Below are 26,819 nucleotides of genomic sequence, written 5' to 3'. Positions count from 1 at the left end.
TCCAAAGGCGCAGACTGGGAAGGAATGCTCTGAACTGAGCTGTCCAGCGGACAACAGCAGGACATCATTATTTATGATTCAGAAATGTCCCGAGAGGAGAGCTGCATCAATGAGCGCTGGCTCTGGCCGTGAACTGTGGAGCCTCCATCACACACCTGAAGAAGCTCCACAGCCGAAACACTGAGATCCTTCCTTGTGCTCGTCCCGAGGAATTAACCCCTTACTGCCCCTGTCGTTCACAAACACCCACAGGGACTGCAGCCGATTCAGGAAAGTTCACAAACAAAGCGCATGCCGTTGATCGCTGTATTTTAAACACTGAAGCCAACTCGTCGACCCCTCGCCTCTCTCCTCTCGCGCAGGCGCGCCAGCCTGACAGCTCCCCGGGCGTTTCCTCCCCGATCAGCAGGGAATTCAGGGGGCCCTGCGTACCGACACGCCCCCCCAGAGCAGGCCTTGTGAAGACACAGGCCCAGGGTGCACAGTAAGTCCGAGTCTGGCTCATGCAGGGCTTGAGAGGAGGAGTCAGAAGAACAAGACAAACGAGAGCAGGACACCCGGCCCAACCAGCTCGTTTGGTCGTTAGTAGTTAATTGATCCAACGATCACTCAGCTGTTCCCTTGAGAGAAGCCGGGGGATCGGCTTCAACAACACAGCTGGGGAGCCTGTTCCACACTCCCACTACCCTTTGTGTAAAGAACTGCCTCCTGCTCTCAGCTTTAAATGCTCCTGTCCGGAGTCCAAAAACAGCTTCTGCCCTGAAAAATATCAAACCTACTGGGACTCGTGTCTCCTGGCCTGTAAGCAGCAATGTCACTGAACCAGAAAACAACTACAAAGAGCCCCGTCAGACCACGGCCCCGACACAAATAACCACTGCGCAGCAAGAAAGGACAGATCCCAATTAAATAACATGAGTTTTAAATACAAAGGGCTTCGCCAACAGAATGGTTTACACACGAATCTTCATTATGTTGAATTTTCAGTCTATTACATAAAGAGAGTGTACAGTACATGTTTTCACATGTTAGCTATGTCACAAAAGTCCCAATACAATGCTGCTGAAGTAAAATTCTGCTTAGGAGTAAGGCTGTGGCATGCCATAGCTGGGTCTATAGCAGCCAGGCCGAGCAGTAGGAGACTGGTGAGGCGCTACATTCGGATTAGGTGGGTAAGAGTACCCAGGAGAGGGGTAAGGACAGGGGTAACTGGGGTTAAACTGACCAAACTGAGGTGGGGGAACTGGGAAACCTTGTTGAACGGGGTAAGGGCAGGCCGAAGGACCAAAACCAGGGCCTGGGCCTGGATGGGGAGGGAAGCCTGGGCCTGGGTTGAATCCGGGGCCCACAGAAGGTGGTCCTTGGCAGGCCTGGGCAGGGAATGGAACGGCGGGCAAGGAGCCTTGGGCAGTGGGGCCTTGGGCTTGAGATTTTTGTGGGGAGGAGGGGTACGGGAGAGCGGGAGATGGGAAGGGGCCAGAGCTGGGTGCTGGCGGAGGGGGGCCTGGCTGAGAGCTGGGGAACGAGACTTCTGTCGCTGGCTGAAAGTCTTCCTGCTTCTGTTGCAGCTGTGGGGATTCTTGCGGTTTCCAGGAAAACGGATCACAGGCGCGTGATTGTGATGTCATCTCCGCTGGACGCGTCGCGCCACCCCCTCCTTCTCTTTTCTGGCGCAGGACGTCCTGCAGTTTCTCTATCCGCACTCTCCTGCTGTGAGCCAGGCAGCGCTTAGAGTGGAACTGGTCAAGGAAAGAGTCCAGAGCCAGCTGGCCCTCAAGAAACTGATCTGCCAGAGCCTGAGAGAGAGAGAGAGAGGTTAATACAGTACAGACACACTGACTGGACACTACAGGACATTAACACTGCACTGAGAGAGAGGAGTTAATACAGTACAGACACACTGACTGAACACTACAGGACATTAACACTGCACTGAGAGAGAGGGGTTAATACAGTCCAGACATACTGACTGGACACTACAGGACATTAACACTGCACTGAGAGAGAGGGGTTAATACAGTCCAGACACACTGACTGGACACTACAGTACATTAACACTGCACTGAGAGAGAGGGGTTAATACAGTCCAGACACACTGACTGGACACTACAGGACATTAACACTGCACTGAGAGAGAGGGGTAGAAAGAGACAGAGATATAAACTGCAAACAGGAGATACAAAAAAGAGGCAACAGCAGCTCACCTCGGACTCTGTCTCAACAGTAGCGCCCTCTGCCTCCAGCTTCAAGAAGACCACCTCTGGAGAGAACTGACTGAGCTTATTGTCTGCAGAGAGAGTTTATCACAGTGCTCTTTTACCAAAGTGTGGCCAAGACCTCAATGCCTAGTGAGTCCTTTCATTATTGCAGATACACACAGACAGGCATCCATTTAGGGCACTGACAAATCACTGCATCTGAATTATACTATACACTTGAACCAGTGTCAGGACACCAACTTATTCCAGACACACTGCCTGTGTTGATACAGATGCAGGTGTGAACGCAGGCACTGTGTCTGGATTAGACTGGTGTCCAGACACCAATAAAAATCTGACTGGAAACAGTGACTGTATTAACACTGGATCAGTGTCTCCTCACTGCCCTCTCTCCGTCTCCCCCTCCCCTCCCCTGTCCTAGAGCTGCTCAGAAACAGACTGAGTGCTGTGACAAGGTCCCACCAGCTCAGCCACAGCAGTTACAGGACTGACCAGGGAATACAGCAGCACAGCACGCAGTTTAAACAACATTTACACAGAGACCTGCTCTAAAACAGCTGTTATCTGATCTGTAGGGTTCCTGTATTACACCTTTGCCACTCTTTTTTAGATCTTAAACTGCACTTTATTTTCAGTCACTAGACATGTAAAAGGGCCTGTGAGATCTACAGGATGAAGATCTGACATCGGCTAATCAGGTCTAATACTGCTTTAATCTGTCTCTCTGGGTCTGCAGCAGGACTGAAAGGCTTGAAATACTTAGTGCGTCACAATTCTGCAGGCCTCCTTAGATCCTCCTGTCTCTCTGACCCTGGGGAACTGCTTGCAGAGGCAAGAGAAGTGAGACTCGTTCTGTGTCTCTCTTGTCTCGCTCTTACCTCTTTCCTGGCAGCAGCCCCTGTAGCGGTCATGCAACTCCCTCAGCTCTCTGTATCTCTCTCCCAGTCTCTCCCGCCCCTCCTCCAGCCTGGGCCGGAGCTCCAGGTTTCTCTCTGCCAGACTGCGGTTGGAGGCCAAACACATCTCCCTCTCCAGCTGTATGGACTGTACCTGAAGGAGAGAGAGGGGTTAACACAGTCCAGACACACTGACTGGACACTACAGGACATTAACACTGCACTGAGAGAGAGGGGTTAATACAGTCCAGACACACTGACTGGACACTACAGGACATTAACACTGCACTGAGAGAGAGGGGTTAATACAGTCCAGACACACTGACTGGACACTCCAGTACATTAACACTGCACTGAGAGAGAGGGGTTAATACAGTACAGACACACTGACTGGACACTACAGGACATTAACACTGCACTGAGAGAGAGGGGTTAGTACAGTCCAGACACACTGACTGGACACTACAGGACATTAACACTGCACTGAGAGAGAGGGGTTAATACAGTCCAGAGACACTGACTGGACACCACGGGACATTAACACTGCACTGAGAGAGAGGGGTTAATACAGTCCAGACACACTGACTGGACACTACAGGACATTAACACTGCACTGAGAGAGAGGGGTTAATACAGTCCAGACACACTGACTGGACACCACAGTTAATACAATACATATACTGCATGAACTCTGCATTAATGTTAATCTTCTCTGTGGTTGGTGCTGTGACCTCTTACCTCATCAGACTCCAGCACCAGTGACTCCAACTTCTCCTGGTTGTCCAGTAGAGCTTGAAGCTCCGCGTGACTGAGTTCTCGCAGCTTCTCCATTGGTCAGCCTGCCTGTCAATCACAACAGACACGCCCACTTTCGTTATATTAGAACTCTTAAGTGACTTTCTTATAATGTTTTTACTGTTCATAAACAAAGGAGTACTGTAAGATTTTTCAAAAACTTGAGAAAAATCACGATTAAAGGCAAAAACAAATGTGATGACATTTTTACTGAATGTTCCTCAGTGTTGAGTCTGAATATTGTGATAAATATTTACATAAACAGTTCCATAACAAAATACATTTTCTACAATAAAAATGTCGGTTACCTATGACGTCCGCTGTCTTCGTCACAAGTCCATCGAGAGGTATAGAAAATAAATAATATGCCCAATAACAGTAATAAAAAACACACAATGACTCCTTTTTAACAGGTGGCAGTTAACCCGAATCCAAAGGTCCTAATTCAAGCCACTCTGCGGTACTGAATTACCGCAATAAATCTGTTTTCGACAGTGCCCTTTTTGTACTCTATTCCAAATTGAGGTTTTTTATCATGACACAATATAAAGCAGAAAATGAATAAAAACAAAATAGTGTATGACGAATTAACACAGAAAAACAAGTAATTCTCGGAAGTGATATCATGAAATCCACATAAACTAGCTGCAGATCAGCACAACAAGTAGATACACAATCCCCGCGTCGGTCCAGAAAGAAATAGCCTATGAATTGGTTCGTAAAAGCGACGAAACAAAAGCTTTAAACACATTCACGCCGTCCCGTCTCGAAATGCCATCGCTAACGTCACCGTGAGTCAGGCATTCCTGACAGCGACCCTAGCGATCCCGGCGGCGCTACAGCCGCCCCGCTTCAGCGACGGGTCGCGATGAGCTGAAGTACAATATTGATTTCTCAATCTTACAACACACGGAACCACGCTGGGCGCTGCCAGCTCAGAAACGCGCGTCGGACCTGCGGGTTCGCCTGCACCTCCACCGAGCCGAAACCGAAACCACTTCCGTCCTCAGGCGAGACCACTGCGCTCTGGCGATGGAGGGGTGTCCATCTCACCAAAGCACAGCTGAAGCGACACTTAAACTGTAAAAATAAGTCGCTCCCTACCTTACTGTAGCTTAGCACATATTTCAAATTCTATTACTTTGACTCATTTCTGTATATTTCCCAGGATGGCTGTCGAAAACTTGCTCCTTGACGACCCCATTGTGGACGATGATTTGGGCCGTCCTGAAGATCAGCTGTTCGAAGAAATTCCCCTGATCGGGTGGAAGGTCCCGACCAGATTGTATTTACGGGAGGAAGAGGTGGTGCGGAACCGAAAATTGGGTTAATCTTTTTTTAGAAATAATACATCAAAAGGATCAAAAAGGAAAACTATAAATGAATGTCATCTTCATTTCTCAAAATGGAGAGCATTGTTTTCGAAATCACTTTCGCGTTTACAAGGACGACAATTCCCAGGATTCAATGCCGCAGGAAGTAGAGGACCCAGAGTCCCGAGAGCTCATGGTTAATGTAGTTTGTTTGTACCCAATCGATAGAATTGTTTTACATTAAGGTTAGGTTAAGTGGGAGAAGGAGGAGGCTAGATGCCTTATCTAGAGGCCTTAAAAAACTTAGGCAATAATAAGAAGAGTGAACTGTCCAGGCAGCTCAACACCTGGAGTAAATTATCAAAGCCATTGAGATCGGAGTTGCGGTTGTATGTTTTATGTGTGACTGCCCTCTCCTCTTCTCCTCTCCACAAAGGTGTCCTGCCCACAGCTCTCTTCCTCTCCTCTTCACATTGTCCCACACAGGCGTCCTGCCCACAGCTCTCCTCCTCTCCTCTTCACATTGTCCCACACAGGCGTCCTGCCCACAGCTCTCCTCTTCATACTGTCCCACACAGGCGTCCTGCCCACAGCTCTCCTCTTCATACTGTCCCATACAGGCGTCCTGCCCACAGCTCTCCTCCTGTCCTCTTCACATTGTCCCACACAGGCGTCCTGCCCACAGCTCTCCTCCTCTCCTCTTCACATTGTCCCACACAGGCGTCCTGCCCACAGCTCTCCTCTTCATACTGTCCCACACAGGCGTCCTGCCCACAGCTCTCCTCCTCTCCTCTCCTCATTGTCCCACGCAGGCATCCTGCCCACAGCTCTCCTCCTCTCCTCCTCACATTGTCCCACACAGGCGTCCTGCCCACAGCTCTCCTCCTCTCCTCTCCACATTGTCCTACAGAAATATGTAGCTTCAGTCCACATCTGGTCTCAGACCCTAGTTCACAGCCCTCGCTAGCCATGGTCCTGCTCCTGCCAGTGTTCCTTCTGTGGCAGAAACAGGTCCCACACCGTATGGTGATGGTGCCCGCCTCCCTCCCCAGTCTCCACCCTCAGCCCCCGGGGTCCCAGCTCCCTGTCCACAGAAGAGGTGGCTCTCGGTCCCATGGCATCGCCCAGTGGCAATCCTCTCACAGCACTGTGCTCTGAGCTCTCCACTCTCTCTGTTGGGCTTGGAAACACCATTAAGGCTTTCCTTGAACCCTTCGTATCCCTTTAACTAATTAACATTAGCGAACCACATTCTCGTATATATGTTCTGCTTTCAGACTTCAGCCAGCAGCCATATCCCCCTGCAGCTCCCAGCTGGCAGCCCCCTGGAGCTCAGCAGTAGGGAGCCTGGTCAGTACCTGGAGAGGAGACTCCTGGGAAAGATAAGGCTGCTGCTGGAAGAGGTGTTAGTTGGGCCAGCAGGGGGCGCTCACCCTACAGTCCATGTGGGTCCTAATGCCCCAGTATAGTGATGGGGACACTATACTGTAAAAAGGTGCCATCCTTCAGTTGAGACATAAAACTGAGGTCCTGACTCCCTGTGGTCAGTAAAAATCCCAGGGTGTTTCTTGAAAAGAGTAGGGGTGTCAGCCTGGTGTCCTGGAAAAAATTCCTCTTGGCCTTTACCCATCATGACCTCCTAATAATCCCCATCTATAAACTGGCTTCATCACTCTGTTCTCCTCCTGATGTGTGGTGAGCGTTCTGGCGCACTATGGCTGCCGTCGCATCATCCAGGTGGGGCTGCACACTGGTGGTGGTGGAGGGGAGTCCCCATTACCTTTAAAGCGCTGAGTGGAGTGTCCAGAAAATGTGCTATATAACTGTAAGGAATTGTTATTATTATTCATAACCTAAGAATTCATGTGTTGGCACTATGGGCTGCCAAAAGATCCTCAAAGCCAGTTACACCTGTGACTCGAACTCATTCAAATTACGCCTCTGCTTTGCCTTAGATTAGGGTTTGTCCAAGTTAGTGCAGTGTGTTACATGCAGGGAGCAAACCCCCTGAGCTCTGAGAATTTACTGCTTAGTAAACTACTCTACTACTTTCAAAACACCGTAGAAGCAGCAAAAGAGTCTCAGTAAGTTTTAGATAAAATTCTCCATGGAGCTAACCCCTGGCAGATGATGCTTAATGAAGACAAGTATCTATCCAGATAATGTGGGGAATGCAATAAAAAGGCGAACATAATGCTAGGATATACAGTTAGAAGTGTACATTTTAAATCAAAAGAAGTTATGTTAATATTGTGTAAGTAGTAAGGCCTAATTAACTGAGTACAATTTTATTCATCATGTCAAAGAAAAGAATCGCTGTAATTGCAAGAATTGCATAATTTCAGGATTTAAGGGAGTGTCCCACTCTGACAGACTGAAGGAACTGAGTCTCTTTAGTCTGGAGGGAGTGTCCCACACTGACAGGAAGGAGGAACTGAGTCTCTTCGGTCTGAAGGGAGCGTCCCACACTGACAAGCTGAAGGAACTGAGTCTCTTTAGTCTAAAAGGAATGTACTGCGTTGTACACAGCTGAATCTCTTTAGTCTTTAGTCAGTGAAGATTATGAGGCCACCAGAGGACACAAACAGAAACTGTGTGAAGTGGATTTAAAATTGAGAACAGGAGGGACGCCTTTACGCACAGAGTGGTGGGAGTGTGGAACGAGATCCCAAAGCCATGTTGTTGAAGCCGATAGCCTGGCTTCTTTCCAGATACAAACTACCAGACAAGCTGGATGTGAATGGCCTCCTCTCGTTTGCAACCTTTTTTTATGTTCTTACTGTATTACTGCTATTAACCATTCGGTATGTTCTCAGGCCAGAGAGGGTGTTACCTATGAATATATATAGTTGTGCAGATTCAGAGTATGCAAAGGAACAAGTAAAGATTTATTCCATGCTGAAAAGAAAAGAAAAGAAACACCTTCTGTGGTTGTGACACACTCCTCTTTTCACCCTGGAATCAACTCTTACTTGTTCCTTTGCAGCCTGCGCATGCTGACGCAGCTCCCAGCTTGAACTAGATCCAGAGCCAGGTGGAGAGACACTGTCCACTCATTCGAACTGGTTGGCGTGCGACTATTGACGATTAATCAAGTTTATTGAAACATATGAAATAGAGTATACAGAATAATGACAGATTGTATACACTGAGTACAAACAGAGTATGACAATACTGGGACACAAACTGGACAGCTCTGAGACACAGCTGGTCCCCAGGGAGAGGGGCACGAGTGGGATGGAGACAGAAATCTCCTCAGACCCTTCAAAGAGAGGATGAATGAATGGGCAGTTTGATAGGCACGTGTATGGATGGAGGGATAGACACGTAGAGAGATTAGATCCGTACTGGGGCTGCTGTGTACAATTCAGAGTAACGCGTCCCGGAATAGCATCCCTCCTCTCCCTGCTCAGTTCATAACTGGGAATCCGGTTGTCGTGGGAGTCGGTGGGGCGCTCAGGTTCAGAGCCTGGAAGGACACAATGAAAGCAATGAATACCCCACTGACGCTCACAGATCTGCTCATCTGCCAAAGGAAATATTAGACTCGCACAGATCGCTTGCACAAGACGCAGAACAGATCAGGCACAAGCACCCCTGGGTCTGACAAGGCGGGGCCTCCTGGGCGTGCTCGCAGGGCCTGATGCAGACGCTCTGGGATCCAGGACACGTCAACAGGTGGGGTCCCTGGGAGACTCGTGCTCTAAAGCAGGGGAGCCCAGCTCCAGCCCTCAAGGAGGCGCTGTCCAGCAGGCTTTAAAGGTCTAAATCTCTTGTCAAGAATGAGGAAAGACTTCACCTAGTCCAATTAAGCAATTAGTGAGTCCAATCAGGTAATGGAGGGCTCAGCAGGAAGGAGGGGGTCAGATGTGTTAACCGGCTCCTGGCGTGCTGAGGGTGGGGTTTCAGTGAGGGGAGTGAGGTATCTGCTCGAACCCGCAGCACTGCTGAGCACAATTCGGTGACATCTGCATTGAAGAAAGATTGGTCTTATACCGTGTAGGGGGTGAACTTCTTCTTCTCTCGGAAGAGGAAGATGCTGAGGAAGAAGCTGATGACAGTCTGAACCACCGTGAACACCAGGAGAGAAGACTTCACTCCCCGAGAGAAGGCCTGACAGAGAGAGACAACGCCTGATAAAGACAGTACATTATTGACATAGCAGTGCAGTCACGCACGGTACAGTCACGCACGGTACAGTCACACTGCAGTCACACACAATACAGTCACACACAATACAGTCACACTGCAGTCACACACAGTACAGTCACACTGCAGTCACGCACAGTACAGTCACGCACAGTACAGTCACACTGCAGTCACGCACAGTACAGTCACACTGCAGTCACGCACAGTACAGTCACACACAATACAGTCACACTGCAGTCACACACAGTACAGTCACGCACAGTACAGTCACACACAGGACAGTCACACACAGATACACAGTACAGTCACACACAGTACAGTCACACTGCAGTCACACACAGTACAGTCACACACAATACAGTCACACTGCAGTCACACACAGTACAGTCACAGTACAGTCACGCACAGTACAGTCACGCACAGTACAGTCACACACAGATACACAGTACAGTCACACACAGTACAGTCACACTGCAGTCACACACAATACAGTCACACTGCAGTCACACACAGTACAGTCACGCACAGTACAGTCACAGTACAGTCACACACAGTACAGTCACACTGCAGTCACGCACAGTACAGTCACACTGCAGTCACGCACAGTACAGTCTCACACAGTACAGTCACACTGCAGTCACGCACAGTACAGTCACACTGCAGTCACACACAGTACAGTCACACACAGGACAGTCACGCACAGATACACAGTACAGTCACACTGCAGTCACGCACAGTACAGTCACACACAGGACAGTCACGCACAGATACACAGTACAGTCACACACAGTACAGTCACACTGCAGTCACACACAGTACAGTCTCACACAGTACAGTCACACTGCAGTCACGCACAGTACAGTCACACACAGGACAGTCACGCACAGATACACAGTACAGTCACACACAGTACAGTCACACTGCAGTCACACACAGTACAGTCACACACAGTACAGTCACACTGCAGTCACACACAGTACAGTCTCACACAGTACAGTCACACTGCAGTCACGCACAGTACAGTCACACACAGGACAGTCACACACAGTACAGTCACACTGCAGTCACACACAGGACAGTCACACACAGATACACAGTACAGTCACACACAGTACAGTCACACACAATACAGTCACACACAATACAGTCACACTGCAGTCACACACAGTACAGTCACGCACAGTACAGTCACGCACAGTACAGTCACAGTACAGTCACACACAGTACAGTCACACTGCAGTCACGCACAGTACAGTCTCACACAGTACAGTCACACTGCAGTCACGCACAGTACAGTCACACACAGGACAGTCACGCACAGATACACAGTACAGTCACACTGCAGTCACACACAGTACAGTCACACACAGGACAGTCATGCACAGATACATAGTACAGTCACACACAGTACAGTCACACTGCAGTCACACACAGTACAGTCTCACACAGTACAGTCACACTGCAGTCACGCACAGTACAGTCACACACAGGACAGTCACGCACAGATACACAGTACAGTCACACACAGTACAGTCACACTGCAGTCACACACAGTACAGTCACACTGCAGTCACGCACAGTACAGTCTCACACAGTACTGTCACACTGCAGTCACGCACAGTACAGTCACACACAGGACAGTCACGCACAGATACACAGTACAGTCACACACAGTACAGTCACACTGCAGTCACACACAGTACAGTCACACACAGTACAGTCACACTGCAGTCACACACAGTACAGTCACACTGCAGTCACGCACAGTACAGTCTCACACAGTACAGTCACACTGCAGTCACGCACAGTACAGTCACACACAGGACAGTCACACACAGTACAGTCACACTGCAGTCACACACAGTACAGTCACACACAGTACAGTCACACTGCAGTCATGCACAGTACAGTCTCACACAGTACAGTCACACTGCAGTCACGCACAGTACAGTCACACACAGGACAGTCACGCACAGATACACAGTACAGTCACACACAGTACAGTCACACTGCAGTCACACACAGTACAGTCACACTGCAGTCACACACAGTACAGTCTCACACAGTACAGTCACACTGCAGTCACGCACAGTACAGTCACACACAGGACAGTCACGCACAGATACACAGTACAGTCACACACAGTACAGTCACACTGCAGTCACACACAGTACAGTCACACTGCAGTCACGCACAGTACAGTCTCACACAGTACAGTCACACACAGGACAGTCACGCACAGGACAGTCACGCACAGATACACAGGACAGTCACACACAGGACAGTCACGCACAGATACACAGGACAGTCACGCACAGGACAGCACACGTCAGTCTGACCGTGGCGAACTGCTGGTGACCATTGCAGTCTCCCGTCTCCTCGGAGTCGGATGTGCAGCCCGTCTCCGGGTTGCTGAACAGATCCACGAAGTAGATGATCACGGCCACCAGGGACACGACCGCGGCCAGGGCGGTGGCAGCCAGGCACACTTGCACCTGGAACACGCACACAGTGCGTCAGTGCCCCCCGCGGCCTGGACACACCCCGGAAACACCCCGGACACGGCCCTCAACGACCCCAGAACCAACACCGGGTCAGCCGCCCTCTGATACTGTTACCTCCTGTCTCGTGAGGGTGACGTGTGCAGACAAGCACAGTGCTAGGAAGAACACACGATCACACACATGAGGTCTGCTAGCCCATCCAGCCCCTTTGATCGTTATTAACTCATTGATCTGAGCATCTCATCCAGCTGTGTCTTGAAAGAAACCAGCGTTTTGGCTTCAACAACACAGCTGGACAGCCTGTTCCACACTCCCACCACCCTTTGTGTAAAGAAGTGTCTCCTGTTCTCTGTTTTAAATGCTCTTCCATGCATAAACACACAAACTCACAGCCAAGAGAGTAGTGTGCTTCTCCGTCACTATAGCCACAGCTCCTGAAACGATGAACTGTACAAATAAAAAAAAACACATGTCAAAATGTCAGCAGTTACATGAGAAATCCACCCATCCATTTTCTATCTGCTTCATCCGGTCCAGGGCTGCAGAGGAGCCAGGGGCACAAGGCAGGGTACACACACTGGCTCACACCAGGGGCAGTTTTCCCCAGAAGCAATTAACCTGCCACTAGGCCTTTGGACCGTGGGAAGAACCCCACGCAAACACAAGGAAAACCTACAAACTCCATGCAAATAGCACCCCAGGTCCAGACTCGACCCCAGGGCCCCAGCTCTGCAAGGCTGCAATGCTAAACAGTGCGCCACCATGCCGCCACTACATGAGAAAAGACATTTAAAGCACTGCGATGCAGTGCCTCACTGAGAGAGGTGCACAGTGGGAATTGTAGTGTATGTGCGGGGCATTATGGGACTTGTAGTGCGTGAAGAGACCTGCATCAGGGGCTCTGTGTACTCAACTGAGCAGATCCTTGCAAACAAAGGGCTTTGTGGCATCTAAAGGGCTCTGGTACCAATTTCATTCCATAAGCGGTCGACTAGGAGAAGAAGTGTTCAGGGAAAAGTCTTTAAGGATCTCACAATGCACCAGGAAATGAAGGAAGGTGGGTTTGCCCCTCAAGGATCAACCCAGATAATGTCTGCCTGTTCCTGGGGGCTGAGTATCGAGGTGTTCATCATACCATGACCCCACTCCACCAGGGCACGCCGAAGTTCAGCACCTCTGTCACATCGCCGGCCATGAGGGGGGCAGCGAAGCAGATCACGAGCACCCCCACCATCACCTCCGACACCTAGAGGGGAGATTGAGTCCTCATTGTAATTCCAGCCATCGCCGCTGTGTCTCCTATTCACTGCTGCTCCTCCCAATCCCTTCTCATCTCACTGCTGCTCCTCTCACTGCTCCTCTCTCTACAGGTCCTTTCACTGCTTCACTTCTCACTACAGCTCCTCTCACTGCTGCTCCTCTCACTACAGCTCCTTTCTCCACAGCTCTTCTCAGTCCCTTCTTCTCTCACTGCTCCTTTCTCTACAGCTCCTTTCACTGTTTCACTTCTCACTATAGCTCCTCTCACTGCTGCTCCTTTCTCTACAGCTCCTCTCATTGCTGCTCCTCTCCCCACAGCTCCTCTCACTGCTGCCCCTCTCAGTCCCTTCTTCTCTCACTGCTCCTTTCTCTACAGCTCCTTTCACTGCTTCACTTCTCACTATAGCTCCTCTCACTGCTGCTCCTTTCTCTACAGCTCCTCTCACTGCTGCTCCTCTCTCCACAGCTCCTCTCACTGCTGCCCCTCTCAGTCCCTTCTCCTCTCACTGCTGCCCCTCTCTCTACGGCTCCTGTCACTGCTGCTCCTCTCTCCAGCTCCTCTCTCTGGTGTTCCAGTGTAATGTCTGCTGTTCCTGCTCCTCTCACTGAGTACTGCTGCTACCCGCAACACTACTACACAACAGCAGTCAGAACAAGGGTGAGGACAGCAGCACAGGTGTTACTGCTGCACCTAGTCACGGGGGGGTGACTTACCCCGAGGGCCTTGGGCTCTCCTCTCGCTATACTCTCCTTCACCAGCCACTGTCTGTCTGCCAGCTTGTCATTACTGCTGTCTGTCAGCGTCACTGAGAGGTCACGAGAGATAGAGACTGCCATCACTGCACTGAGAGAGAGAGACAGGTTAATACAGTCCAGACACACTGACTGGACACTACAGGACATTAACACTGCACTGAGAGAGAGGGGTTAATACAGTCCAGACACACTGACTGGACACTACAGGACATTAACACTGCACTGAGAGAGAGGGGTTAATACAGTCCAGACACACTGACTGGACACTACAGGACATTAACACTGCACTGAGAGAGAGGGGTTAATACAGTCCAGACACACTGACTGGACACTACAGGACATTAACACTGCACTGAGAGAGAGGGGTTAATACAGTCCAGACACACTGACTGGACACTACAGGACATTAACACTGCACTGAGAGAGAGGGGTTAATACAGTCCAGACACACTGACTGGACACTACAGGACATTAACACTGCACTGAGAGAGAGGGGTTAATACAGTCCAGACGCACTGACTGGACACTCCAGTACATTAACACTGCACTGAGAGAGAGGGGTTAATACAGTCCAGACGCACTGACTGGACACTACAGGACATTAACACTGCACTGAGAGAGAGGGGTTAATACAGTCCAGACGCACTGACTGGACACTACAGGACATTAACACTGCACTGAGAGAGAGGGGTTAATACAGTCCAGACACACTGACTGGACACTACAGGACATTAACACTGCACTGAGAGAGAGGGGTTAATACAGTCCAGACGCACTGACTGGACACTCCAGTACATTAACACTGCACTGAGAGAGAGGGGTTAATACAGTCCAGACGCACTGACTGGACACTACAGGACATTAACACTGCACTGAGAGAGAGGGGTTAATACAGTCCAGACGCACTGACTGGACACTACAGGACATTAACACTGCACTGAGAGAGAGGGGTTAATACAGTACAGACACACTGACTGGACACTACAGGACATTAACACAGTTAATACAGTGTGTCCAGTAGAGAGGAGACTCTGGAGATGCCGTGTGTCCCTCTGCGCCAGTGGCGGGAGCTCGCCCGTAGCTCTCCCAGCCTGCCGCGGGGGCGGCAGCACCTACGGGACCCCGGCGGACAGGGCCGTGCACTCCCATCACGGGCTTCCCCGCTCCCGTGCGCTCCGGCCGCTGTTGGGGCTTCTAGCCGTCCGGGCGAGAGAGCTGGTTTTGCTCGGACGGACACGCAGGACCGCGGCCGCCGTGGGCTCGACGCGGGGAAAGCAGGAGAAAGCTACAGACTCCGAGCGCCGGACGGGCGCACAGAGAGCGCGGCGGGAGCACATCGCTGTCCGCCGGGACAGAAGGCGCACTTACCTGCAGGCGTCAGGGAGCGGAGGAAGATCCGAGGAAACACGTTTCTTCCGCTCGTCTGCCTCAGCAGGAGCAAGCAGCGCGCGGCGGGGCGAGAGGGGCGCGGGGGGCAGCTCGCGAGCGCACAGCTCTCCTCCCGTCTCCGCCCTTTCGGGGAAACCAAAAAAACACTGGACATTTGCACACAAACATACACCCCCCCCAATATCGGCCCCTCTCTGCTCCCTCCTCGTCCTGGCTCCGCGCTCAGTGTTGTTTGTAACTCTCCGTCCTCCCGCCTCTCTCCCTCTGCAGCGTCGTGTCTCCACAGCCCCGGCGCGAAGGATATAAACTGCCGTCTACGCGTCTTGTCCAGGTTCGTCTGACTCTTCCTCCTCCTCTTCCTCTCGGCAGCGGTAGCGGGACACAGCGACAGTACTCACGGCCCGAGGTGCGGGGGTTTGCTCCGGGCGGGAGTGGGGTGGGAGCTCGGTGATCGAGGAGCGCCGCCAATGGAGCAAGTTTAACTGCCGCTGCTACTCTCGAATTGCGCCGGTCCTGAAAAAGGGATTTTAGAAACGCAGAGTGAAGTAGAGAGGCGAATTTTGCGATGGTTGGGCGGCTGGGGGGGTATTATTAAAATCAATAATAAAAGAGATTTTCAGCACAGCAACAGCCAAAGTACTCTGAAGGACGGAGTGAGATGTCTCTAGGATGATAATGCGACGCTGGCAGTCTGTTTCAGTCTGTTTAGTGAGTAGTATCAACAGAAAGAACACAGACCTGTTACAGGTACTAGAAGCACTCGAGATGCACAAATCTCCAGTTTTAGCCAGGCTGTGTTGCCGGAAGAGATGCTGTTCTGAAGCCATTGACACCTCTCTTCTTACAGTCCCTGGAGACAGTGATAGGATAGGAGCTGGGGACTGGAGAGCAGCTGGTGTAACACCCGTCCATGATGAAGAGGGCTCACTGATAGATCCCCAGAGCCTGGTGGGATCTCACCAGCGGTGCTCCTGGCAATGAGAGATATTCAGAAACTATTGACCCTACTCCTCCAACAGTCCCTGAACAGAGACAGGACCCAGGGGCTGGAGAGCAGCTCCTGTACAAGGGAGGGTGAGAGGACTGCACTGAGCAAATCTAATCCAGTACATCAGACTTCTCTTACAGGTGGAGTAATGGAAATGATTGTTAGAACTAAACTAGTTACCACGGCTGGATCAGCCATACGGGAATAATATCCCAGGGAACAATCGATATGAATTTAGAAAAGACAGGTCTTGCTTGAATAAAACATAAAAGACTTTTGAACCAGGGGCTAAAATAGTCATGGATTCACATCGAGCACATGATAAAGTACTGTATATCATGATTTTACAGAAGGTGTTTGATCACATTTGTCGCAAAAGATTAATCCTCAGATTTAATGAGGCAGCTCAGAGAAATGTATAAATAGAACGAAGAGGGTAAAAATAACTAATGATTGGATGAATTAATGTCAGTGATGTAATTAGTGGAGTACCACAGGGTTCTGTACTGGTACCACTGGTCTTCTTAATTATATCAGTAATGTAATTAGTGGATAACCACACTGATCTTTACTGGGACCAGTGGTCTTCCTGATTATATCAATGATGTAATTAGTGGAGTACCACAGGGGTCTATACTGGAAACACTGCTGTTCTTAATTATATAATTATAGTTATAGATATAGAGTATAGTTAGAAACCTAGTCAGGTTTGCAGGGGATACCAAATTAGGAGAATTAGCTAACACTAAACAGATTCAGTATAATATACAGTATAAAAATGCAATTCAAAAAGATTTAGATAAAATTTAAGGATGGCCAAAATCTAGCAGGTGGCGTTTAGCACATAGGACTATGTTTCATGAATAAAATGGGAAACAGTGAGTTTGAATATACTGCCTGTAAAGAAGACATTTACGTTGAAATATCACTTGTATCTTCTAGACAATGTAGGGAAGCAATTAAAAAGGGCAAACAAAATGTTAGGTTACACTGTTAAAAGTGGTGAACTTGAATCAAGGGATGCAGTGTAATGATAGTATAATTTACTAGTAAGAAGCTCTTAGAATATTGCGTACAATTTCAGTCATGAAGTTACAGCAAAGACACTGCTGCTCTGGAACCAATCCAGAAGCGAAGATCAACCACAGAGGTTCTGCACTGACAGGCTGGAGGAACTGAGTCTATTTAGTCTCAAACACTAAAGATCCTTTCCTCCATTTTCAAACCACCTCTTCCAATTCATTGTCATGGGTGAGCAAGCAAGTGTTCAGTACAGCTCACACCTGTAGAAACTAAATCACGAAATCACTCCTGTCTTTGTTCAGTACAGCTCACACGAAATATCAGACTCGAATATCAGACTAGTGCCCAGAGAGGACAGGCTCAGTGACCACAGCCTGTATACAGACAGATCGGAGAGAGCCTAAATCACTCCTGTCACACAGACTGACCTGCAGAGACTAAATCACTCCTGTCTGTGTTCAGTTGTGCAAACATACATACACATGGATTAAAACGTGTGTACACATGTCCAAAACACACACATGCACAAACTGTGCACGCACTTACACACACGTGTCTATACACTTACACACATAGGCACTTGCACACACGTGTGTATACGCTTACACTCATACACTTACACACACGTGTACACACTTACACTGACGCACATTTACACACATGTGTGTACACTTACACTCACACACGCGTGTGTGTGTACACTTACACTCTTACACACACTTACGCACAGCATTTGGCCACCCTGTGCAGTGTCAGGAGACACTCGAGTGGGCGTGTGGAGTGGAGTAAGGACGTGTTGTTTCCCCTGCACTCTTGCGGTGTTTGTCAGTCCCATTCCTGGGGAGCACATAAAGAGCAACAGATACTCTTGTCTGCACACTGAAAACTGAGTACCCCGTTGCTGCCGGGAGGAAACACTGAGGCCACAAGCGTCCCCAGTCACTAGTGCAGACAGGCTCAGCTCCTCTGTCAGGGTCAGGTAGGACAGCACTAGCCACCCCAGGGAGAGAAGGCGAGGCAAACAAGCCTGATCTCTCCTTCTCTCTCGCCCACTCACACTCCCCCTCTCCCTGGACACAGCCGCCTTCCTGCAGCAGCATTCCTCGCCTTCTGGGGGGAGAATCAGGACACATGGATCTCATTATGACTCCCTCCTCCCTTCCTTCCGCTCTCCACCACCAGCACAATTGCTCGCTTTATGGAGAGCTGAGAGCTGCAGTAATGATCAGATCAGATCAGACCACATGGGAGGTCTCTTTATTAATCCCTCTCTCTGGTGCAACTGTCCTCCCCCACTCGAACATCAGACTACTGCCCAGAGAGGACAGGCTCAGTGACCACGGCCTGCACACAGACACTGGACACAGACAGACCTCACTGTCCAGAGAGGACAGGCTCAATGACCACAGCCTGGACACAGGCAGATCTAAATGTCCAGAGAGGACAGGCTCAGTGACCACAGACACTGGACACAGACAGACCTGACTGTCCAGAGAGGACAGGCTCAGTGACAACAGCCTGGACACAGACAGACCTGACTGTCCAGAGGGGACAGGCTCAGTAACCACAGCCTGCACACAGACACTGGACACAGACAGACCTGACTGTCCAGAGAGGACAGACTCAGTGACCACAGTCTGGACACAGGCAGATCTGACTGTCCAGAGAGGACAGGCTCAGTGACCACAGCCTGGACACAGACAGATTTGATTGTCCAGAGAGGACAGGCTCAGTGACCACCTGCCAAAGGTGAGAAGCAGAGACAGAGACTGGAAGACTACTCTCTGCTGCACTTTGAGAAATACTCTGAAATTAGACAAACGTTATTCCCCAGAAAAACAAATCAAATCCAAGAATACCCACAGCTGCCAGAATCCAAACAGCTTCCAGTCCTGCTGGGGAGGAAACTCAATAGCTGCAGCCCGGTATGTGACCCCCTGTCACAGCTGGAGAAACAGGGAGGTACAGTAGGCTTCCATATGCAACATGCATTGTCCTGAATGTTTGTGAATGTTTACTAGTTGTTAATGCCTTGGCAACACTGTAATTCAACTATTGTGCCAATAAACCTCTATGATTTTGACACGCCATGTCAGATATTGCTAAACCAGATGTTTCTGCAGCTGGTGTGCAGGACCAGCACTCACAGCGGAGAGAGTGCTCTGGATTCTCTCCAGAGAGAGGAATTCCAAACTGCTTTGGCTCCAGAATCCGTACTTCCTCTCTCTCTCACTCTGCTTTGTCCTTTGTAACAGAAGGCTCCCTGCCAGCTCTTTTTTGTGAAGGGGAGTTTGTCCTTCGCTGACTAATCTGGTTAAACAAAGTGCAGTTATTCTGTGACTCTCCTGTGCTTGTTGGTCCCTGCTGTCCTGTCCGTTTCAATGTGCAGTTTAAACCTTCAGGGGAGTTTGGCCAGAGATCATTGAACTAAACAAACAGACACTCTCCACCTCACTCTGAGTGGATTTTTCTAATCAGCTTGTTGTTTTACTCTTTAGATATTTCTGCTGTAAGTGTGTTCTTTGTGGTTGAATCTTCGCTTGAAATGAGCGCCCAGACTAAAGTATTTATTCTGAACTCACTGAAACACTATTATTGCACACAGAGCAAGGTCGCTCAGCTCCCTGTGTGACTTGTCTTTTGTGCACCTAAGCTAATGTAGGCTTGCCACAACAAGGGGGCTGCATGCTTTTACAATCAGCATATTTCTGTTTTTTAATTTACTTTGCAGTATTTGCTGACGTTTAACATCTATCACCTATAAAGAGTTTTCAGTCTTAGCATTTAAATTGTGATTAAAAATATTAATATTAAGAAATAAATACTTCATTTGTAATTAGACAAAATGGGTCATTCCTGGGAGAGAATAAATACTTTAGCAGGGCGGTGTATTTACTCGTTTTAGAATGTGTTTGCAAACAACAGCTCATCTGCAAGTTCCACGTCTAGCTCACAGCATTTTGGCAGTAATTACAGGCATTTCACTGTGACTTGTTATTCCAGTTGTACCACTATTCCATCTGTTCCAGCTGCTGTTCCATTTGTGCTACTATTCCAGCTGTGCTGCTCTTCCAGTTGATACTTTATTCCAGCTTTATTACCATTCCAGCTGTGCTGCTCTTCCAGTTGATACTTTATTCCAGCTTTATTACTATTCCAGCTGTGCTGCTCTTCCAGTTGCTGCTCTATTCCAGCTGTATTACTATTCCAGCTGTGCTGCTCTTCCAGTTGCTGCTCTATTCCAGCTCTATTACTATTCCAGCTGTGCTGCTCTTCCAGTTGCTGCTCTATTCCAGTTGTATTACTATTCCAGCTGTGCTGCTCTATTCCAATTGTATTACTATTCCAGCTATGCTGACTAGTGCAGCAATGTAGTGTCTCCAGGGCTGCTGGGTGCTGTCATACAGCACTGGGCAGGGGGAGAAGGGGGAGGAGGGAGAGGAGGGGGGGAGACTGAGCACAAATGTTTCATTCACAAACTGAGGTACACAAGTCTCGTTGTGTCCAGAAAACCGTGACAACCCTCTCCTGCAGCTCCAGCTCTTCTGGCCTCTCCCCTTCTTCCTTTGCCATATACAATAAGGAAATAACAAGCGAATTGCATTTCCAGATCACTTCACACCGTATCTTCTCCATGTCCATCAGTGTCTCTCTGGTCCTCGTTAACGTCAATGTCTGCTGCTCTTGCCCAGGTCTGACCCAGGGACGATGCCAAGCACCGGGACTGCGGGTCCGAAAGTCCATCGCCTCCATTGCATCTTGGATCCCGAGGCCCTAGGGGTGGGAGTCCTTCAACCATTGGAATTACGAGTCTGAAAGATGGAGAAAGACTTGGATTAGGCAGACTGAGTGACAGCGAGAGACACCGGCAGGCGCACAAGCCCAAAAACACCTCTATTACCACCTTGTGATCTGATCTGGTCACACGTGGGGTGTGAATCTGAGCATGTGTCTCGTCTCTGGGAGAGAGAGTTACTATGCATGAAAATCACTGCTTATAAATGTAATCAATAGATTGATGGATTGATTCATTTTCGAAGCAGCCGATATAAATCCCAGTCTGACAAGCAGATCCCGGCGCCGGACCTGTTCAGGGTTGTAAAATCCTGTCCTATCCCATTCCTTCACTGCTGTCTCCGTCTGTCCTGCAGGTGGTGACGGTGCTCCTGGGAATCTTCCAGCTGCTCCTGGCCATTCCCGTTTACTACACTGACCTCCAGCCCCCAAGAGTTCTCATCACCCCCGTCCTCATCGGCGTGCTGGTACAGTCGTAGCCCTCGGTGTTTGTGTCTGCCTGTGTGTGTGCCAGCCAGTCTGTCTCCTCCACAAAAGAGGAGAAAAAATACAGCGGCGAAACAAAGCAGGGAGACTAAAGAAACCCGTTAGAGGAAAGAAAGGACATTTTAACAAGTAGAAAACTGACAAACACAGAATTTCAATTAGTGTTCTAGGTGCAGTCAGGCTTGTAGTCCCTTTCCTTATTTTCCACGGGTCAGCCGACACCAGAGCTAGACGGGACAGTACTATAGAAGACCCTGATCCCACTGCTAACACCAACCTGCTGATGAGGTGACACGTTTGCCTTTCACCTCTTGCCTTTCATACGTAAGCTCAAACTCTCTGCATTCGGAGAGAAAATAAAAGCTTGTCACTTAAGGATTCAGATCGGTACGAGCTCAGCTGAAACAAACACCAGCAGGTGAGCAGGCTGCCAGGACCAGCACTGTCACGCCCGGAGACTGACAAACCTGTATCAGGAGCAGGAATTCCCTGGCTCCTCACATGACTGTACAACACAGGGTAACAACAAGTCATTTTTAATAGCCTAGTGGAAGAAGTCCCTCTTTTTCCTGTTGAAAGTGTATTTGCATTAACACCGTGTTCTCCTTTTTGTCATTGATTTTATACTCAAATTTGACTAAACATCTCAGGAAAAAAAAAACACCTTAATGACTCTCTTATTTGTGTGCATTTTCCTTTTCAGTTTATTATAGCAGGGTCTTTTTCCATTGCTTGTGAGAAATCACCCAGTAGGCAGCTGGTAAGTTATCTTTAGTAGTCATTAACTTTACAACCATATCTGTATCGGCTTTTCATTTTAATAACTCTTCTCTTAATCCCTCACTCTGTTTCCAGTGAGTGTGTCTGGACTGTATTAACCCCTCTCTCTCAGTGCAGTGTTAATGTCCTGGAGTGTCCAGTCAGTGTGTCTGGACTGTATTAACCCCTCTCTCTCAGTGCAGTGTTAATGTCCTGTAGTGTCCAGTCAGTGTGTCTGGACTGTATTGACCCCTCTCTCTCAGTGCAGTGTTAATGTACTGGAGTGTCCAGTCAGTGTGTCTTGACTGTATTAACCCCTCTCTCTCAGTGCAGTGTTAATGTACTGGAGTGTCCACTGTCTGTACTGTATTAACTCTACACTCTATTCCATAGCTACGGGGATGTCTGTACAGTAACGGAGCTGGCCTGTTGGTGGCACTGTGTGCAGTTTTTGTGTATTCAGTATCCCTACACCAAATCCCGAAAGCAGAGTCTTGCGAGTCACATGGACCAGATGTCACTATTTGCCAGCTTACTGCAGCGTTCAGGGTATGTTTTTTCTGCCATTATTTTATCCTTCCACCTCTAATGTACTGTAGTGTCCAGTCAGTGTGTCTGGACTGTATTAAACCCTCTCTCTCAGTGCAGTGTTAATGTCCTGTAGTGTCCAGTCAGTGTGTCTGGACTGTATTAACCCCTCTCTCTCAGTGCAGTGTTAATGTACTGGAGTGTCCAGTCAGTGTGTCTGGACTGTATTAACCCCTCTCTCTCTCAGTGCAATATACTAATGCCTCTGTTTCCTGTTTGTCTTCTTCAGGGTATGACAATTGGTGTCGCCGCCCTGCTGATGATCTATGACATCGCAGCTCTTGTTCTACAGTCTGTTCTTGCCTTCTGTGCACTAAGAGAGCTGAAGTGAAACTGACAGGATCAGATGAAACAATGGACTGATACACTGACAGACATGCTGACTGACTGACCGACACAGAGGGCACTGGTGAAACATACCAGATACAGGGAAAGCTGCAAAGACAGACGAGGTTATTGGGGCACTGGCCTTACCTCTGCAGCAGTTTTAACACAGGCGAGCAGTGAAGAGCCGACTGAGGGAATAAAACCGTTAATATGACCAACATGCCGACTGACTGACACACTGACTGACTCCGACTTACTGACACTGTGACCAACATGCCGACTTACTGACACACTGACTTCTACTTACTGACACTGTGACCAACATGCCGACTGACTGACACACTGACTTCTACTTACTGACACTGTGACCAACATGCCGACTGACTGACACACTGACTTCTACTTACTGACACTGTGACCAACATGCCGACTGACTGACACACTGACTTCTACTTACTGACACTGTGACCAACATGCCGACTGACTGACACACTGACTTCTACTTACTGACACTGTGACCAACATGCTGACTGACTGACACACTGACTTCTACTTACTGACACTGTGACCAACATGCTGACTGACTGACACACTGACTGACTCCGACTTACTGACACCGTGACCAACATGCCGACTGACTGACACACTGACTTCTACTTACTGACACTGTGACCAACATGCTGACTGACTGACACACTGACTTCTACTTACTGACACTGTGACCAACATGCTGACTGACTGACACACTGACTTCTACTTACTGACACTGTGACCAACATGCTGACTGACTGACACACTGACTTCTACTTACTGACACTGTGACCAACATGCTGACTGACTGACACACTGACTTCTACTTACTGACACTGTGACCAACATGCTGACTGACTGACACACTGACTTCTACTTACTGACACTGTGACCAACATGCTGACTGACTGACACACTGACTTCTACTTACTGACACTGTGACCAACATGCTGACTGACTGACACACTGACTTCTACTTACTGACACTGTGACCAACATGCTGACTGACTGACACACTGACTTCTACTTACTGACACTGTGACCAACATGCTGACTGACTGACACACTGACTTCTACTTACTGACACTGTGACCAACATGCTGACTGACTGACACACTGACTTCTACTTACTGACACCGTGACCAACATGCTGACTGACTGACACACTGACTTCTACTTACTGACACTGTGACCAACATGCTGACTGACTGACACACTGACTTCTACTTACTGACACCGTGACCAACATGCTGACTGACTGACACACTGACTGACTCTGACTTACTGACACTGTGACCAACATGCTGACTGACTGACACACTGACTTCTACTTACTGACACCGTGACCAACATGCTGACTGACTGACACACTGACTGACTCCGACTTACTGACACTGTGACCAACATGCTGACTGACTGACACACTGACTTCTACTTACTGACACCGTGACCAACATGCTGACTGACTGACACACTGACTTCTACTTACTGACACCGTGACCAACATGCTGACTGACTGACACACTGACTGACTCCGACTTACTGACACTGTGACCAACATGCTGACTGACTGACACACTGACTTCTACTTACTGACACTGTGACCAACATGCTGACTGACTGACACACTGACTTCTACTTACTGACACCGTGACCAACATGCTGACTGACTGACACACTGACTGACTCCGACTTACTGACACTGTGACCAACATGCTGACTGACTGACACACTGACTTCTACTTACTGACACCGTGACCAACATGCTGACTGACTGACTCCGACTTACTGACACTGTGACCAACATGCTGACTGACTGACACACTGACTTCTACTTACTGACACTGTGACCAACATGCTGACTGACTGACACACTGACTTCTACTTACTGACACCGTGACCAACATGCTGACTGACTGACACACTGACTTCTACTTACTGACACTGTGACCAACATGCTGACTGACTGACACACTGACTTCTACTTACTGACACCGTGACCAACATGCTGACTGACTGACACACTGACTTCTACTTACTGACACTGTGACCAACATGCTGACTGACTGACACACTGACTTCTACTTACTGACACTGTGACCAACATGCTGACTGACTGACACACTGACTTCTACTTACTGACACCGTGACCAACATGCTGACTGACTGACACACTGACTGACTCCGACTTACTGACACCGTGACCAACATGCTGACTGACTGACACACTGACTGACTCCGACTTACTGACACCGTGACCAACATGCTGACTGACTGACACACTGACTTCTACTTACTGACACCGTGACCAACATGCTGACTGACTGACACACTGACTTCTACTTACTGACACTGTGACCAACATGCTGACTGACTGACACACTGACTTCTACTTACTGACACTGTGACCAACATGCTGACTGACTGACACACTGACTTCTACTTACTGACACCGTGACCAACATGCTGACTGACTGACTCCGACTTACTGACACTGTGACCAACATGCCGACTGACACATTGTGTCAGAAATTAACACTTAATAAGCATTTATATTGTATTATGTTTATAGTTTTGTACCCATTAATGTATCAGCTGTAATCCAGCCACCTCCTCTCTCCTGTCCCCCATCTGTCTGAATACTCTCCGGTCCTGCTCTGTACAGTTGGACTGTGAGGAAAACTAGCCATAACAGCCCTGTACTCTCACACCAAACAATAAAAGTCATGGTTAATTAAGAGTGTGTGCCTCTATAGGGAGTGTGTGTCTATAGGAGTATTAAGAGACATAAAAACCCTCATGTTACTGTACTTAAACCCCTGGAGCTGGCACACTGCAAATCAGCAAGTAAACAGAACAAGATAATGATCTTATCTTAAAAGGGAAATTAGCATTACCCTGTGATGTTCCTGATCAGTATAGATTCAAGTTTATCTGGAAAACATCCAACATGTATCAGAGTAGTAAGACAATATATGTGGAGCATCTTCCTGAAGGTGAAGTCATTCGCCCAGGCTGGTGGATAGAGGGCTGGAGCCAGACCACACACCTGCTCCCTCGCAGAGCTGCAGAGGCCTGCTGGAGTCCATCAGCGTCAACTCACGCATGCTGAACATCCCTGCCAGACATGGACTTCTGGAACCTCTGATCCCCTGCTTTGAACCCACACTGCCGGAGAAGGTTTGCGTGTATCTGAGCACATAACACACACACTGCCAGAGAGGGTCCGCGTGTATCTGAGCACACAACACACACACGCACACTGCCGGAGAGGGTCCACGTGTCTCTGAACACACACACACACTCACACAATGCACGCACGCATGTACGCTGCTGGAGAGGGTCTGCGTGTCTCTGAACACACAACACACAACACACACACAACGCATGCACGCACGCTGCCGGAGAGGGTCCGTGTGTCTCTGACCACACACACACACTGCCAGAAAGGGTCTTGACACCATGCGATTTCAGAGACATTGTGCACAATATTGAGAACAAGATTGAAATTATGAATCTGAATAAAGACAAAATAATTTTGA

General features: G+C 49.0%; 3 protein-coding genes across 8 annotated transcripts; 1 reads left to right on the top strand and 2 right to left on the bottom strand.

Annotated features, from left to right (window-relative positions):
- Positions 1 to 901: 901 nt before the first annotated feature.
- Positions 902 to 5,240, bottom strand: vps37c (VPS37C subunit of ESCRT-I). 6 transcript variants are annotated; one of them, XM_015353930.2, is made up of 6 exons: positions 4,865 to 4,926; positions 4,219 to 4,230; positions 3,854 to 3,958; positions 3,098 to 3,269; positions 2,205 to 2,287; positions 902 to 1,796 (listed from the first exon to the last, which is right to left on the bottom strand). In XM_015353930.2, exons 3-6 carry the CDS (start codon positions 3,944 to 3,946, stop codon positions 1,080 to 1,082), a joined length of 1,065 nt encoding a protein of 354 aa, XP_015209416.2. In that variant the 5' UTR covers positions 3,947 to 3,958; positions 4,219 to 4,230; positions 4,865 to 4,926; the 3' UTR covers positions 902 to 1,079. The 6 variants fall into 6 exon arrangements, with proteins under 6 accessions (XP_015209416.2, XP_015209415.2, XP_069047448.1 ...); XM_015353929.2 differs by having other exon boundaries at positions 4,815 to 4,903; XM_069191347.1 differs by having other exon boundaries at positions 4,219 to 4,234; positions 4,815 to 4,896.
- A 3,063-nt stretch (positions 5,241 to 8,303) lies between these two features.
- On the bottom strand, positions 8,304 to 15,345 carry tmem176 (transmembrane protein 176). Its single transcript, XM_069191342.1, has 7 exons — positions 15,261 to 15,345; positions 13,851 to 13,980; positions 13,012 to 13,122; positions 12,267 to 12,323; positions 11,712 to 11,867; positions 9,220 to 9,336; positions 8,304 to 8,692 (listed from the first exon to the last, which is right to left on the bottom strand). Exons 2-7 carry the CDS (start codon positions 13,971 to 13,973, stop codon positions 8,633 to 8,635), a joined length of 624 nt encoding a protein of 207 aa, XP_069047443.1. The 5' UTR covers positions 13,974 to 13,980; positions 15,261 to 15,345; the 3' UTR covers positions 8,304 to 8,632.
- LOC107078179 (uncharacterized) lies at positions 14,930 to 26,017 on the top strand. Its single transcript, XM_069191666.1, has 6 exons — positions 14,930 to 15,612; positions 20,985 to 21,072; positions 21,444 to 21,554; positions 22,277 to 22,333; positions 22,726 to 22,881; positions 23,150 to 26,017. Exons 1-6 carry the CDS (start codon positions 14,930 to 14,932, stop codon positions 23,249 to 23,251), a joined length of 1,197 nt encoding a protein of 398 aa, XP_069047767.1. The 3' UTR covers positions 23,252 to 26,017.
- The last annotated feature ends 802 nt before the right edge of the window (positions 26,018 to 26,819 follow it).

This window comes from Lepisosteus oculatus, chromosome 6 (assembly GCF_040954835.1).
Source record: "Lepisosteus oculatus isolate fLepOcu1 chromosome 6, fLepOcu1.hap2, whole genome shotgun sequence".
Classification (NCBI taxonomy): Eukaryota; Metazoa; Chordata; class Actinopteri; order Semionotiformes; family Lepisosteidae; genus Lepisosteus; species Lepisosteus oculatus.
Note: the sequence above shows the minus strand (reverse complement) of the source record. Positions and strands in the feature narration are given on the sequence as shown.